Here is a 17925-nt window from a genome sequence, read left to right on the forward strand (position 1 = left end):
CATGGGTGTTTCCCGATATGTTTCACGATATCCCATGGGTGTTTCCCGATATGTTTCACGATATGCCATGGGTGTTTCCCGATATATTTCACGATATGCCATGGGTGTTTCCCAATATGTTTCACGATATGCCATGGGTGTTTCACAATATGCCATGGGTGTTTCCCGATATATTTCACGATATGCCATGGGTGTTTCCCGATATGTTTCACGATATGCCATGGGTATTTCCCGATATATTTCACGATATGCCATGGGTGTTTCCCGATATGTTTCACGATATGGCATGGGTGTTTCACAATATGCCATGGGTGTTTCCCGATATGTTTCACGATATGCCATGGGTGTTTCCCGATATATTTCACGATATGCCATGGGTGTTTCCCGATATGCCATGGGTGTTTCCCGATATGTTTCACGATATCCCATGGGTGTTTCCCGATATGTTTCACGATATGCCATGGGTGTTTCCCGATATATTTCACGATATGCCATGGGTGTTTCCCGATATGTTTCACGATATGCCATGGGTGTTTCACAATATGCCATGGGTGTTTCCCGATATATTTCACGATATGCCATGGGTGTTTCCCGATATGTTTCACGATATGCCATGGGTGTTTCCGATATGCCATGGGTGTTTCCCGATATATTTCACGATATGCCATGGTTGTTTCCCAATATGTTTCACGATATGGCATGGGTGTTTCACAATATGCCATGGGTGTTTCCCGATATGTTTCACGATATGCCATGGGTGTTTCCCGATATATTTCACGATATGCCATGGGTGTTTCCCGATATGCCATGGGTGTTTCCCGATATGTTTCACGATATGCCATGGGTGTGTCACGATATGTTTCACGATATGCCATGGGTGTTTCCCAATATGTTTCACGATATGCCATGGGTGTTTCCCGATTCCCGATATGCCATGGGTGTTTACCGTATGTTTCCCGATATTTCCCGAATAATGTTTCACGATATGCCATGGGTGTTTGAGACACCTGCTCAGGCGCAGGCCGTAGATATATTTCACGATATGCCATGGGTGTTTCTAATCAGGGGAAAGGATCGATAAATGATTTAGGGGAATAGGAACACGATATGCCATGGGTGTTTCACAATATGCCATCATCGGAGTGTTTCCCTCAGGATAATCCACTAGGTTTCCCCGTCCCGACGATATGCCAAATGGGTGGACGGGAGGGGGGAGGGAAGACGAACGGGGTCCTTAACACAGGAGACATGTTTCACGATATGCCATGGGTGTTTCCTGATATGTTTAATCCTGCGATATGCCATGAGTGTTTCAAACGATAGGGAACGCTGCCATGGGTGTTTCCCAATATGTTTCCGATTCTGCCCAGGGGAGCTGCCATGCCATGGGTGTTGGCCCTCCTGCTTGATATGTTTCAAACGATAAAACTGCCATGGGTGTTTCTGAATACATTCTCAATAATGATTTGTGCCGTCTCCTTATGTTTCCGCCTTAGAGAACCTATCGATATGCCATGGGTGTTTCGGTCTGACGATATGTTTCACCGATATGCCATGGGTGATTCCCCGGGATGATATGTTTCCCAGATATGCCATGGGTGTTTCACGATATGTTTCACGATATGTTTCACGATATGCCATGGGTGTTTCCCGATATGATTCACGATATGCCATGGGTGTTTACCGATATGCCATGGGTGTTTCCCGATATGTTTCACGATATGCCATGGGTGTTTCCAGAAGTAAGATATGATTCACGCCGATGTGCCATGGGTGTTTCCCGATATGTTTCAGCGAAATATGCCATGGGTGTTTCCGCTGATATGTTTCACGATATGCCATGGGTGTTTCCATCATTAACTAATGATATGATTCAAAATGCCCTAACGATATGCCATGGGTGTTTCCCGATATGCCATGGGTGTTTCCACGATATGCCATGGGTGTTTACCGATATGTTTCAGGAGGAGTGGTCGGATATGCCATGGGTGTTTCCAGATCATGATATACCATGGGTGATTCCATTAAACACTTCACATGACAAGAAACGTAGGATGGATTTACTAGACCAATTAATAGAAGGATTATGACCATGACCCAAAACAACAGGTGTTTCAAAAAAGACATAGTCTCACTGATAGATGTTTCAAATTTGATACAATATGCCATGGGTGTTTCCCGATATGTTTCACACTGATATGCCATGGACCGACATAGTGATTCCTGAGTAGTAGCGCGATCCGCTTATGATTTCTGGACATGATATGCCAGCAACTGGGTGATTCTGTTCCCTCTCCTTATTCGATATGTTTCAGTCTCAAAGCCATATGCCATGGGTGTTTCCCGATATGTTTCCCGATATGCCATGGGTGTTTCCAAGAGTGCGATATGGAATAATCCGTCCGTTCACCTTGGCATATGCCTCCTCACCAAAAACTGAACTTCATCCCAATATGCCATGGATGACATAAGGGGAAGCTGAATCTGTGTTTCACGATATGCCATGGGTGTTTCCCCCCGATATATGTTTGGAGAGAGAACACAATCTCAATTTGGGCTGCCCGGAGTAGGGTGTCTGGGTTCAGTCACCAGATCTCATCCTCTGGAACTGTCCAGAGAGGTAACTTCTTGAAAGATTCTGCTCGTGTCTGCCGTGGCACCTGAGACAGTGTTTTCCACCACCATCAACAAAACATAAAAGGGAAAACAACTGGAGAAGCGGCCACAGACTATGGAATTTCACCTGCTCACACGTGATGAAGGCACAAAACACGACAGAACAGGGTGATCACATCCCTCCAATAGAGTTCCAGACACTTACAAAGGAATAGAATCGGGAAAGGATCGGGAACAGGTGTGGGAAGACTAAATGATGATTAGGGGAATAGGAACAGCTGGGAGCAGGAACTGAGAGAGGGAGGGGGAGAGAGGGATAGAACCAAACAAGACCAGCAGAGGGAAACGAATCTGGGGAGCACAGGGACAAGACATGACAATAAATGACAAACATGACAGTTCTGGTCGCTCATGGTGGCCCAAACCACTATTAAGACACTTTCTGTTGGAGTTTTCTTTATTTTGGCAGTAACCTGTATATACTTTACATGTATACAGAATATGTCATTTAGGAGACGTTTTAATTCAAAGCAACCTACAGTCATGCCCACTATCCTGGCGTTGCAACAGCCATGCTCTACCACACGTGTCAAACTCATTCCACGGAGGGTGGAGTGTCTGCGGGTTTTCGCTCCTCCCTTGTCCTTGATTGATGAATTAAGGTCACTAATGAACTCCCCTCACCTGGTTGTCTAGGGCTTAATTGAAAGGGAAAAAACAAACCTGCAGACACTAGGCCCTCCATGGAATGAGTTTGACACCCTGCTCTACCAACTGAGCGACAAAGCAGAGTTTCCCAACATTTTCCTCAGGGACCACCAGATGCACCAATTCAGGGCTACCAAAAATATGTGAAAAATCTTTTGGTCCCCCAAAGCGGGGGTTGGGAAGTACTGCTACAGAGGACTACCTTACCCATTTGTTTTGACTGAAGTTTAGTATGATATTTACATCTAATTAAAGCCTGATAATCTGAAATAATATCTTACAGTACGTATTGTTACCATTGTCATCAAGAACCCCATTTAATGTGCTGATGTACCTGGTGGACACATCAGTGAAGTAAGAAGAAAGTCAAGATCAATATTCACAAATCACTCATTCTATTATCTATTAGGCTAAAGCATAGCACATAGACCTAATAGTTATATTGTTTCCCAAGTAAATTTTTAAAGTTGTTACATTTGTGACATTTTGGACTTTCCCAGGCCTTCTTTAAAGGGACAATCTGTAGTTACTACATCCATTTTAGACTTGTGATATGTACCCATTGATTCTTGCAGAATATAACTTATAAATGCCTCATGAGCTTCGTTCAACTGTCGCACCCCACCAGAACCCAAAATATAAGATTGTTTTACGCCAATGTTTGTAAACAGTTCATGTAATCATACACTATATAGGCTCAAAACATGGTTTAAACTATCATTTTGATAGCTTTGTCTATGAATTTGAGAGTGGTTGCATTTCTCCAGCCCTGTCCCTCAGCTTTTTACCTAAACAGGGGCAGGGACTCACTTTGTTATTGCTTCAACTGCTGATTGCCCCTTTAATACACTACAACGATGTCTGTAGAAGCTGCACATGTTGGTGTCATCTAAAACCTTGCAGTGTGTTCTGAAAAATTAGTATAGTATTTATATTAAGAATAATATTGATATACATAAAAAATATAAAGGTAAATATCTTAAAAAGTAGCCTTTTTGACTTTTTATCTAAAAATATGACCCATTTTATACATAGTTTATCACTGCCAAATGGGGTTTACAACTAAAATCAAGAGAGTGGGGTAAGCACCAATTTCTCCCCATTCAAAGCAGTTCAATTTGGCCTAATTTCAAGCAATAACAACACACATTGTGTTAACCGGACTATATCTCCCATCCAAATGTTGTGAATTAATATGTATTCATGTCATAGTCACCAGTCAACTCCATTACACTCAAGTCAAAAAAATACTTAACCAGTGAATGCTAGCGATTGCTAACTACGCTACCAGTCTGTCAAAATGAGTGTTTGCATGCTAATAGCACACCTGTAAACTAAAATGTCTATTTTTAAGAGATATGCAGTAGGCTGATGTTATATAAATATATGTAAACATTCATATACATAGTTCATATATTATACAGCGCCAAGCCAAACCGCCTGACTCAAGTCATCTACGTACCCCTGCTAAAACCGGAACTAGCTCACACAGCCAGCAATAAAACTACCCCCTAACACTATCCCCTCAGCTTTGTTGTCTTACGACCCCAGGAAACAAAGACATTCCATCGCATGAACACATACACCCTCCAACCCTACGGGACCATTCAGAAGGCGTCATGACAAGACTCTACCTACCTTATTCTATGTATAAAAATGAATGTAACCTTTGTATAAGTTCTCTTTTTCACCTGACTCCTTACCGAGTTATATGAACTAGATCCGTGCACGTAAAACTGCAGGACAAGATAGCTTTTGACCATTAAAACTGCCTTTTGTTACAACTTAAATCCACTCTGTCCAGCGCCCGTGATTTGGTCTCGACTCTCCAGTATTTAAACACTAACACTGATTACGATATTAACCAAATTCCCAGCAAATTAGAAAACATTCATGGTATTTAGTTTAAGAGAATTAATGTGAATTAACATGGTAACCTTGGGGATAATTTGAATGGGCGCCAACAGTAGACTTGTACATCCGTACCCCGGTACGACAGACATGACAGCAGTGTTACATCACGCCGCGATAAGGTATAGTCCTAGGTTCAACTTTTTGTGTCCTCCCCGTAATGTCCTCCATGTTTGATCTGAGGTGACTGAGTTCCTCACGAAAGGCAAGTGGTCATGCCTCTATATGTATCCCTCTAAGAGCACAAGGCCAAATTTCCTGCGAAATCGTAAACGGCCAATGGGAATTTCAGCTGTGGCCACAAAGGCCAGACCAATGGCGTGTATAAACCCTGGATGCATCCTACCTATACACGCCAAACTTGATGCAAAACCCAGCCCACGACTAACCTAGCAACATTCAAAGCTGCACTGATTTGTCAGCATTTCTTCCAAGCGCTTCCAAGTCGAAACCACGCCCGAAAGCAGCGTGAAAGCGTTGATTTGATAGTCAAAGAGCCTCATCCAGGTGCAAAGACAGGCTAAAATGTGATATGTCTGAAGTTATTGACATTTTTTTAAAGATGTTTTACCTTTTAAATTTGGCCCATTATTACTGGATTAAGTACAAGTATAATTCACGAGTGGTAACTGCTGATTACTGGTTTACGTAACTTGATTTTAGAAAAACTGGCTTGCAAAGCTTGCTTGAAAAACTTGATTTTAGTAAGCATGGATGCTGCAAACGATACAGCGATAGATGCTTCCAACCCGGTGCCTTGAGGTAAGACAACGCTTCCAAATCTCTATAATAGTTAGCTAGTTAAGCTTGATAATATGCTTTCAAAATGCTTTGGGGCGTGGTTTCGTCTTGGAATCGCTTGGAAGAAACTGACTGACCAATCAGTGTGGATTTGAATGTTGCTAGGCTACTTATAAGCGTGGTTTTGCACCAAGTAATTACTTTTTATCTGCTGACGCTATGTATTGGCCAATGAGAGGCTTTGAAGCCACCGGCCGCCATATTGGTACTCCTCAGGAGGAGCAGTCCTCCATGGAAATTAATTGAATTGTTCAGTATTTCAATCATTGCTTTCAAGGACAAAATTACATGTATTTAAGTATTTCATTGTTGTAGTGGTGACATTAACATTAGTACTCTCCCCAAACAATCTTTAATGAAAACATGTTTTATATTTTATTAAACTTGATATTTATATGTTCAGTTCACATAGTATAACTCAACAGGATAATCTCGTTCTGTTCTTGTGACAATAAGAATCCCTCTGTTCATTTTTACAGACCTGCCTCCTAGTGGCTGACGCTATTACAGACATGAACCCACACCTCAAAACGTTCAATGATAAAACAAGATTTAAAGGCCAAATGCAGCCAGTTTTATATCAATAACAAGATTTACAGAATTTAGCTTAATGGACATACTGTATGTGATTATTATTGTGTTATTCATAGGCTACTAAATGGATCCTAAATATTTAATATTTTCTGCAAACTTGAAGTTCTAGTCAAAGAGGACAAGGATGCTGAAATTGAATATTATGTTTTGAAATCATCCATTGAATTCAGTCTGAAGGTAAGAACTCCAGATTTCTGACTCCTATTCTATCCTCATTTCAGATGTGGAGTCACTAAGGCAAGAGGCTAGAGGTAAAATCTCTCTCGCTCTCTCTCCCTTTCTCTTTCCACCTCTCTCTCCCTCGCTCTCTCCTTTCATCTTTTCCTCCCTCCCTCCCTCCCTCCCTCCCTCCCTCCCTCCTTCCGTCTGTCTGTCTGTCTGTATCTCTGTCTGTATCTCTGTCTGTATCTCTGTCTGTGTCTCTGTCTGTATCTCTGTTTGTATCTCTGTCTGTCTGTATCTCTCTCTCTGTCTGTCTGTCTGTCTCTGTCTGTATCTGTTTGTATCTGTCTCTGTATCTCTGTCTGTGTCTGTATCTGTCTGTATCTGTCTGTCTTCTGTATCTCTGTCTGTCTGTCTGTCTGTCTGTCTGTCTGTCTGTCTGTCTGTCTGTCTGTCTGTCTGTCTGTCTGTCTGTCTGTCTGTCTGTCTGTCTGTCTGTCTGTCTGTCTGTCTGTCTGTCTGTCTGTCTCCCTCCTATCCTCTGTCTGTATCTCTGTCTGTATCTCTGTCTGTATGTCTCTGTCTGTCTGTCTGTCTGTCTGTCTGTCTGTCTGTCTGTCTGTCTGTCTGTCTGTCTGTCTGTCTGTCTGTCTGTCTGTCTGTCTGTCTGTCTGTCTGTCTGTCTGTCTGTCTGTCTGTCTGTCTGTCTGTCTGTCCGTCCGTCCGTCCGTCCGTCCGTCCGTCCGTCCGTCCGTCCGTCCGTCCGTCCGTCCGTCCCCGTCCCTCCCTCCCTCCCTCCCTCCCTCCCCCTCCCTCTGTGTGTGCAGGGTGAGTTCTACAACATTGGGAAGCACCAGGAGCCTCCGTTCTCCTCCACGCCCTTCTCCCTGCCTCCTCAGGACAAGTTTGGCTTCAAGAAGCCAGACCACAGTAATTATTATGTTCTTGATAGGAGCTTATGACCGAATTATACACTCTACAAGACATTACTTTATTACTGCAATTATTGGTTGGATTTGTATCAAACCTTGTGACCTAGTTCTCAATGGCACTAATAAACATACTGCATGTCCTGAACAAATCCTTCTCTGAATGATATGGGAGTCTGAAAATATGAATCTATTAGATTTGCAGACATAACTAAGGGAATAGCTTAGATTGTTCTTCTTTGCACAATGTTTGCTCCATGCTCTCTGCATTATTTACATAATGGGTATCAGTCAGCCCATTTCTCAAGCAGCTCTTCCTGGTTCAGAGAAGTGAATCAAAGGCCATGTGAATCTCTTCTCCTTTCACTCTGCCCTGCCGCCAGATAGCAAGCGACAACAACAGAAGAGATCCACTTTCTTACCAGTACATGAGGTAGGTAACTACAGAGTCGTACAAAATAGACAGGCCTGTTTCTCTCTGTCAATTTAAAAGTTCTCTCTTTTACAGAAGTGTGTCAGGTTTAGGTGAGAACCCCATTTTATCATTTGTGCTAATATGTACATACTGTAGGTGGAAGTGTTTTGCAGGTATTCGGGGAAATGTATTGTAGGGTAATTTTATGAAAGCTGTCACTCCTCAATCTCCACTAAGTAAGCAGCCTAGATGGTGGGTTGACATGGACATACAGTGTGGAAATTATACAGTATTTCAAAAGTGCTATCTTTGTCCCTGGGTAGTTGAGAAACTGTCTATATGATTAGCGGTTTTAAACATTCTCCATTAGCAGTTTTAAACATTCTTCATTTGCTCAAGCGAGGTAAAAAAAACAAACACAGAAAACTGATTCCAATGGGGAAGCAATCAACAAACAGCTAACTTTCTATAGATACAGACAGTGGTGTAAAGTACTTAAATAAAAATACTTTAAAGTACTACTTCAATAGTTTTTTGGGGTATCTGTACTTTACTATATCTATTTTTGACTACTTTTCATTTTACTTCACTACATTCCTAAAACAAATAATGTACTACATACATTTTCCCTGACACCCAAAAGTACTCTTTATATTTTCAATGCTTAGCAGGACAGGAAAATGGTCCAATTCATACACTTATCAAGCAAACACATGGTCATCTCTACTGCCTCTGATCTGGTGGACTTACTAAACACAAATGCTTTGTTTGTAAATGATGTCTAAGTGTTGCAGTGTGCCTCACCCTGGCTATCTGTACATTTTAAAACAAGAAAATGGTGTCGTCTGCCTTGCTTAATATAAGGAATTGGAAAGTATTTATACTTTTACTTTTGATACTTAAGTATATTTAAAACCAAATACTTTTAGATTTTTACTCAAGTAGTATTTTACCGGGTGACTTCACTTTTACTTGAGTCATTTTCTATTAAGGTATCTATACTTTACTCAAGTATGACAATGGGGTACTTTGTCTATCACTGGATACAGAGTTCCTTGAGAAACACACCAGTCACATGTCTGTGAACCCAAGAAGGTGCCAATACTCCGTAAAAAGGATTTCAAATATGGGACTTTGTGTCACAAAGTGTTGATGGTATAAGGGAAGCTGCATGCAACAAAACAGGAAGTATTTGTCCATTCTAGAAATTCCCCTGCTCATTTGTAAGATTGTGGCAAAATATGGTTTCATTATTGGTCAAAAGAAACCAAGTCAGACGTAGGTCAATATTAAATCAAATCAAATCAAATTGTATTTGTCACATACACATGGTTAGCAGATGTTAAATGCGAGTGTAGCGAAATGCTTGTGCTTCTAGTTCCGACAATGCAGTGATAACCAACAAGTAATCTAACTAACAATTCCAAAACTACTGTCTTATACACAGTGTAAGGGGATAAGGAACATGTACATAAGGATATATGAATGAGTGATGGTACAGAGCAGCATACAGTAGATGGTATCGAGTACAGTATATACATATGAGATGAGTGTGTAGGCAAAGTAAACAAAGTGGCATAGTTAAAGTGGCTAGTGATACATGTGTTACATAAGGATGCAGTCGATGATGTAGAGTACAGTATATACATATGCATATGAGATGAATAATGTAGGGTAAGTAACATTATATAAGGTAGCATTGTTTAAAGTGGCTAGTGATATATTTACATCATTTCCCATAAATTCCCATTATTAAAATGGCTGGAGTTGGGTCAGTGTCAATGACAGTGTGTTGGCAGCAGCCACTCAATGTTAGTGGTGGCTGTTTAACAGTCTGATGGCCTTGAGATAGAAGCTGTTTTTCAGTCTCTCGGTCCCAGCTTTGATGCACCTGTACTGACCTCGCCTTCTGGATGATAGCGGGGTGAACAGGCAGTGGTTCGGGTGGTTGATGTCCTTGATGATCTTTATGGCCTTCCTGAAACAACGGGTGGTGTAGGTGTCCTGGAGGGCAGGTAGTTTGCCCCGGTGATGCGTTGTGCAGTCCTCACTACCCTTTGGAGAGCCTTACGGTTGAGGGCGGAGCAGTTGCCGTACCAGGCGATGATACAGCCCAACAGGATGTTCTCAATTGTGCATCTGTAAAAGTTTGTGAGTGCTTTTGGTGACAAGCCAAATTTCTTCAGCTTCCTGAGGTTGAAGAGGCACTGCTGCACCTTCTTCACCACTCTATCTGTGTGAGTGGACCAATTCAGTTTGTCTGTGATGTGTACGCCGAGCAACTTAAAGCTAGCTACCCTCTCCACTACTGTTCCATCGATGTGGATAGGGGGGTGTTCCCCCTGCTGTTTCCTGAAGTCCACAATCATCTCCTTAGTTTTGTTGACTTTGAGTGTGAGGTTATTTTCCTGACACCACACTCCGAGGGCCCTCACCTCCTCCCTGTAGGCCGTCTCGTCGTTGTTGGTAATCAAGCCTACCACTGTTGTGTCGTCCGCAAACTTGATGATTGAGTTGGAGGCGTGAGTGGCCACGCAGTCGCGGGTGAACAGGGAGTACAGGAGAGGGCTCAGAACGCACCCTTGTGGGGCCCCCGTGTTGAGGATCAGCGGGGAGGAGATGTTGTTGCCTACCCTCACCACCTGGGGGCGGCCCGTCAGGAAGTCCAGTACCCAGTTGCACAGGGCGGGGTCGAGACCCAGGGTCTCGAGCTTGATGACGAGCTTGGAGGGTACTATGGTGTTGAATGCCGAGCTGTAGTCGATGAACAGCATTCTCACATAGGTATTCCTCTTGTCCAGGTGGGTTAGGGCAGTGTGCAGTGTGGTTGAGATTGCATCGTCTGTGGACCTATTTGGGCGGTAAGCAAATTGGAGTGGGTCTAGGGTGTCAGGTAGGGTGGAGGTGATATGGTCCTTGACTAGTCTCTCAAAGCACTTCATGATGACGGAAGTGAGTGCTACGGGGCGGTAGTCGTTTAGCTCAGTTACCTTAGCTTTCTTGGGAACAGGAACAATGGTGGCCCTCTTGAAGCATGTGGGAACAGCAGACTGGTATAGGGATTGATTGAATATGTCCGTAAACACACCGGCCAGCTGGTCTGCGCATGCTCTGAGGGCGCGGCTGGGGATGCCGTCTGGGCCTGCAGCCTTGCGAGGGTTAACACGTTTAAATGTCTTACTCACCTCGGCTGCAGTGAAGGAGAGACCGCATGTTTCCGTTGCAGGCCGTGTCAGTGGCACTGTATTGTCCTCGAAGTTATTTAGTCTGCCTGGGAGCAAGACATCCTGGTCCGTGACTGGGCTGGATTTCATCTTGTAGTCCGTGATTGACTGTAGACCCTGCCACATGCCTCTTGTGTCTGAGCCATTGAATTGAGATTCCACTTTGTCTCTGTACTGACGCTTAGCTTGTTTAATAGCCTTGCGGAGGGAATAGCTGCACTGTTTGTATTCAGTCATGTTGCCAGACACCTTGCCCTGATTAAAAGCAGTGGTTCGCGCTTTCAGTTTCACGCGAATGCTGCCATCAATCCACGGTTTCTGGTTTGGGAATGTTTTTATCGTTGCTATGGGAACGACATCTTCGACGCACGTTCTAATGAACTCGCACACCGAATCAGCGTATTCGTCAATATTCCCATCTGACGCAATACGAAACATGTCCCAGTCCGCGTGATGGAAGCATTCTTGGAGTGTAGAGTCAGCTTGGTCTGACCAGCGTTGGACAGACCTCAGCGTGGGAGCCTCTTGTTTTAATTTCTGCCTGTAGGCAGGGATCAGCAAAATGGAGTCGTGGTCAGCTTTTCCGAAAGGAGGGCGGGGCAGGGCCTTATATGCGTCGCGGAAGTTAGAGTAACAATGATCCAAGGTTTTACCACCCCTGGTTGCGCAATCGATATGCTGATAAAATTTAGGGAGTCTTGTTTTCAGATTGGCTTTGTTAAAATCCTCAGCTACAATGAATGCAGCCTCCGGATAAATGTTTTCCAGTTTGCAAAGAGTTAAATAAAGTTCGTTCAGAGCCATCGATGTGTCTGCTTGGGGGGGATATATACGGCTGTGATTATACTACAGTGCACGTGTCTAGAGAGAAAATCAGTGCACGTGTCTAGAGAGAAAATCAGTGCACGTGTCTAGAGAGAAAATCAGTGCACGTGTCTAGAGAAAATCAGTGCACGTGTCTAGAGAGAAAATCAGTGCACGTGTCTAGAGAGAAAATCAGTGCACGTGTCTAGAGAGAAAATCAGTGCAGTGGAAAATAAGGCTTTACACAAGAAACTGTTCAACCTTAATGTTCCTCCCATGAAAACGGAAGCCTAAAAGTCATAAGATATGATTGTTCCCAATTCTATTCATTAGACAATAAACAATACACCTGTATTGTAATGTAGAATTATTATTGTTTGGTCATCTTCCCTACAGGTGACTGCAGTCAAAATGTCTCCATGCTGTTTGTTGGCTCTGTTGGCTGTAATCTCCTTAACTCTGGCTGCCAGCCCTGGAGTCAAGGTCAAACTCACAGACAAGGGCATTGAATATGGTATGTTTGAGGCAAGGGCAATAACATTACATGGTTTTAGATCAAGATGAGGCTGTGCATTATGATCATAATAATGGCAAATAAATGTACTATACTCTTCACAGCCCATTCTGCCTCAATGCCTTGCTCTGTTTTGTCCACAGGTAAACAGATTGGGATGGCATCTCTGCAACAGAAACTTAAGACCATTAAGGTCCCAGATCTCTCTGGAACAGAGAAAGTGCCTCCCATTGGGAAGGTCAAGTACAGTTTGACAGGGTAAGGGAGAACAATGTCTTTTCCCCCAAAAAAAATACATTGCAGTCAAACACATGGTTAATTGTCTGCTTATCTCATGTCATCACTTGTTGATTATCAACTGTGTTTACCTACCAATGCTGTTGTGTTCACAACATGCCACTATCCTACCAACTATGTACTGTGTTCTAACCTCCAGAATGACGATAGTGAATCTGGGACTTCCCAAGTCTGCTTTGGTACTGGTGCCAGGTACTGGAGTCAGGCTGGCTATTACTAATGCCTTCATCAACCTGCACGGGAACTGGAGGGTCCGATACTTCAGGTTCATGTGAGTTAATGAGGGAGGGTCTGAACACCCGGTGCATCCCCAGGACCAGGATTGAACAAGACTAAAACACTGCACAAGTTTCTCTCGGATCTGCCTATCCATACCCCAAAGGACTCAAACAACATTATTTTCTTGTTAACAATCTAGACAAGACCGTGGCTCCTTCGACCTGACGGTAAATGGACTCACTATCACTGCCGATATTGCAATCAAGAGTGATGAAACTGGCAGGCCAACGGTCAGCACTGTCAACTGTGTGGCCAACGTGGGCAGCGCCAGCATCAAGTTCCATGGTGGGGCCAGGTATATGGAGTATATAGAGGCACTTAACACTATGCTGTACTTAAAATGTTGTGAGAACACATGTTATAGATTTAGGAATCATCAAACCACAATGTTAAAAAATGATTGCAATGTGGATTTACTTGTTTCCTCAAATGCTTTGGTTCCTGTTTTCCAGCTGGCTTTACAATCTTTTCAAGTCCTACATTGACAAGGCCCTGCGCAGTGCTCTGCAGAAACAGGTGAGGGACAGTGTAATGCCAGACTTCAAACTCAAATTAATCTTGTTCGGTTCTCTTGACAATAACAATTCCTCTGTTTAATATTACAGATCTGCCCCCTAGTGGCTGATGTTATTACTGACATGAACCCACACCTCAAAACGTTCAACGGTAAAACAAATTTAAAGGCCAAATGTAGCCAGTTTTATATCCAATTATTTCAGGGTAACAATGAAGTACATTATTGTAATATATTTATATTAAATTGAACAAAAATAGCTTTTAAGCAAAACAATTATTTCTCAAGCAAGAATTTTGCTTGGACTGTCTGGGAGTGGTCTGAGGTGGGAGGGGAAAACTGAAAACAAGCTGTTATTGGCAGAGAGGTTTGGAACTCGCTTTGTTATTGGTCTATTAACCAATTTACAGCATGGCGATGTCACAATGGAAAGCCAATTCTCCCGCCCATGCAAACCTGCTGATTAGAAGGTCCTGTGTGGATTGTATTTTCAGGAAATAACACTTTTATTAGTGTTTTAATAGTGTTATTTCATCAACTGTTGTAAGATATAATACAAAACACAGGAAAAAACATCATTTTGACTGCACTGGGCCTTTAGCGCACTTATCCTCATGAACATATTTGTTATCAATCAAATCAAATTTTATTAGTCACATGTGCCGACTACAACAGGTGGAGACCATACAGTGAAATGCTTACTTATGAGCCCCTAACCAACAATGCAGTTTTTAAAAAGAATAAGAAATAAAAAGTAACAAGTAATTAAAGAGCAGCAGCAAAATAACAATAGCAAGACTATATACAGGAGAGTACCAGTACAGAGTCAATGTTGAGGTAGAGTTATTTCGGGGGCGGCAGGTAGCCTAGTGGTTAGAGAGTTGGACTAGTAACCGAAGGGTTGCAAGGTTAAATCCCCAAGGTAAAAGAAAACTGCCGTTCTTTCCCTGAACAAGGCAGTTAACCCACTGTTCCTAGGCTGTCATTGAAAATAAGAATTTGTTCTTAACTGACTTGCCTGGTAAAATCAATATTTTCTTTATGTTATTAAAGTGACAAATGATGGTGTATTCATAGGCTACTAAATGGATCCTAAATATGTATTTTCTGCCATCTTGAAGTTCTAGCCAAAGTGGACCAGTATGCTGAAATTGAATATTCCATGGTGACATCACCCACCATTTCAAAGTCCTCCATTGAATTCAGCTTGAAGGTAAAAACTTCAGACTCCCAATTGACCTTTCAACGCTACAAACATATGGGCTCAGTAAGGTGAATGTCAATTCTCCCTCTCTCTCTGTCTTCCTCTCTCTCTCTCTGTCTCTCTCTCTCTCTTTCTCTCTCTGCAGGGTGAGTTCTACAACATTGTTAAGCACCAGGAGCCTCCGTTCTCTCCCACGCCCTTCTCCCTGCCTCCTCAGGACAACAACATGTTCTACATCGGGGTCTCTTCCTTCACCCCCAACTCTGCAGGCTTTGTGTACAACAATGCTGGAGCACTCAGCCTATATGTCACAGATGATATGGTGAGTCTGAATCTGATTCCCATCTACAGGGAGTGAGGTTTAACATAGTCCCATCTGCCTCAGGGGTGAGGTTAAACATAACTGTTTTCCCCCGACAGATCCCTCCTAGCTCTCCCATCCGTCTGAACACTGGAACGTTTGGAGTCTTCATTCCAGAGGTGATACACCAGACCAGTTCACTATTCTACCTCCATATCATATGACTTCATTTGTTTAGAAAAAACTATCTATGAAATTAGTTTGGCTTTAGTGTCCATCCAGAGATGGAAATTAGCCTTTTGTTCAAACACATTTACTCTGTGTTTGTATCTAAGAGAAGATAAAGTGAACATTCTTCTCAGGATTAAAGAAAGATGATGTGTGTTGTTTCAGATAGCGAAGCGTTTTCCTGGAATGATGATGAAACTGCTGGTGAAGACGGTGAAGGAGCCCACCATCTCTCTTGAGCCCAACAACATGACAGTCCAGGCCAGCGGCACAGTGACGGCCTACGCCATCCAGCCCAACACCACGCTCTCTCCCCTCTTTGTCCTCAACATGGTCAGTCAGTCTGTCAGTCACTCAGGAAGTAGAATACTGTAGCTTAGACTGTGAGAGTCATAATTAACTCTACAAGCTTTCTCTATCTCTGCAGGAGGGTAGTGTCAGCGCTCAAATGAACGTGACTGGGGTGAAGCTGGCTGGGGCTATCACTCTGAACAAGTGAGTATGATTGGTGCAAAAGGGGAAAAAAGCCCTTCAAACACTGACCAAAGTAAATTAATACTGTCTGCTTTTCACAGAATTGAGATGACATTGGGAACTAGTTATGTGGGACAGTTTCAGGTAAGAATTATATTTTCAGAGCTTATGACATGCATATAACTTGCTGACACTGAACCACTGAACCTAAACAATGAAATTATATCAAACAGGTTCAATCCCTTGACAACATCTTCCTGATGGTTCTGAAAGTGGTTGTGATACCTAAGGTCAATGGTGAGTGCTTTATTTCCATGTTTATTTATATTCATTGTTTCTGCACTGATTGACCACTGGAAAACCATGTGTTTGTATCTTATAGCTCGCCTAGAGAAGGGTTTTCCCCTGCCCACTATTGGAAATATGAACCTTATCAACACTCAACTGCAAGTCCTGAAGGTACAATCAGATATCTAAGAGCGCATTGCTTCCTACATCTCTTCTCATGTCCAATAGCTCTTATACTGTAGCCAGTGTGTGTCCTATATTTGACAAACTACTGTTGCTCTTCTGTCTCCAGGACTACATGCTGATTGGGACAGACGTTCAGTTCACAGGATAAGTGCCATGTAAATCCCAGTGCAAGTCATCATTAATCGATGATTGATCATGCATCAAATCATAAATCAAATCAAACCAATGAGACATGTAATTAATGTTTGCAAATCAAATCTATTATACTGTACATATATACTCTCAAACAATGCACCACATTCTGAAATGAAATACTGTATCTTCCAATCTTTTCAGTATTCCACTACTATTCAGTGTTGTCATTTATATTGAATACATTTGTATAAATAAACAAATATCAGTAAAGCTTTATTTTATTCGACAACAGTCTTCTTCAGCCTTCAGTCTGTTGTCTCTGGTTTGAGGTAACATCTTTGTCCATCAACTGCTGGCATTATAACGAGCTATGCCTACAAAAAGCCAACAAAGCACTGCTCAGCACCGTGGTGCCACAAAGGATGTCCACTCCACACTCAACTTCAAGGTACAGAGGACAGAGGACCAGAGGACTAGACACTGTGTTGATGGGTCAGACTGAAGCCAGTTGTCCGTCATGGTGATGGTCAGATAAATGTGTAGCTGTGTCACTCAGAGAGGTGTGGCTGAGGGCGTGGCCTCTCAGGCTCTCTGAGTTGGCTGATGTTATCTGTATTCGAGACAGGCCAGTCAGTCACAGTGCAGAGCAGGTCTGAACATGGTGCCCCAGTGATGATGGTGTCTCATAATCCCTATAAAAGCACTCATAAGCAATTATAAGCACCTGAAATGGACATGAAATTAAACATTTGAATCAAATCAAAGTTTGTCATATGCGCCGAATACAACAGGTGTATTAGACCTTACAGTGAAATGCTTACTTACAGGCTCTAACCAATAGTGCAAAAAAGGTATTAGGTGAACAATAGGTAAGTAAAGAAATAAAAACAACAGTAAAAAGACAGTGAAAAACAGTAGCGATGCTATAAAAGTAGCGAGGCTATATACAGTAGCGAGTCTATAAAAGTAGCGAGGCTATATACAGTAGCGAGGCTATATACAGTAGCGAGGCTATATACAGTAGCGAGGCTATAAAAGTAGCGAGGCTCTATACAGTAGCGAGGCTGTATACAGTAGCGAGTCTATAAAAGTAGCGAGGCTATATACAGTAGCGAGGCTATAAAAGTAGCGAGGCTATATACAGTAGCGAGGCTATAAAAGTAGCGAGGCTCTATACAGTAGCGAGGCTGTATACAGTAGCGAGTCTATAAAAGTAGCGAGGCTATATACAGTAGCGAGGCTATAAAAGTAGCGAGGCTCTATACAGTAGCGAGGCTCTATACAGTAGCGAGGCTATATACAGTAGCGAGTCTATAAAAGTAGCGAGGCTATATACAGTAG

At 42.6% G+C, this 17925-nt stretch overlaps 1 protein-coding gene across 2 annotated transcripts; it reads left to right on the forward strand.

Annotated features, from left to right (window-relative positions):
• Positions 1-8014: 8014 nt before the first annotated feature.
• LOC124003376 (bactericidal permeability-increasing protein-like) lies at positions 8015-16873 on the forward strand. Of its 2 annotated transcripts, XM_046311564.1 has the most exons (16): positions 8015-8154; positions 12561-12678; positions 12822-12936; positions 13115-13246; positions 13394-13549; positions 13707-13770; positions 13860-13920; positions 14890-14981; positions 15118-15294; positions 15393-15452; positions 15667-15834; positions 15929-15996; positions 16077-16119; positions 16209-16272; positions 16358-16434; positions 16556-16873. In XM_046311564.1, the coding sequence occupies exons 2-16, from the start codon at positions 12576-12578 to the stop codon at positions 16595-16597; spliced, it is 1422 nt and encodes a 473-aa protein (XP_046167520.1). In that variant the 5' UTR covers positions 8015-8154; positions 12561-12575; the 3' UTR covers positions 16598-16873. The 2 variants fall into 2 exon arrangements, with proteins under 2 accessions (XP_046167520.1, XP_046167521.1); XM_046311565.1 differs by lacking the exon at positions 12561-12678 and having other exon boundaries at positions 8056-8154.
• Positions 16874-17925: the final 1052 nt, after the last annotated feature.

This window comes from Oncorhynchus gorbuscha, linkage group LG18 (assembly GCF_021184085.1).
Source record: "Oncorhynchus gorbuscha isolate QuinsamMale2020 ecotype Even-year linkage group LG18, OgorEven_v1.0, whole genome shotgun sequence".
NCBI classification, from domain to species: Eukaryota; Metazoa; Chordata; class Actinopteri; order Salmoniformes; family Salmonidae; genus Oncorhynchus; species Oncorhynchus gorbuscha.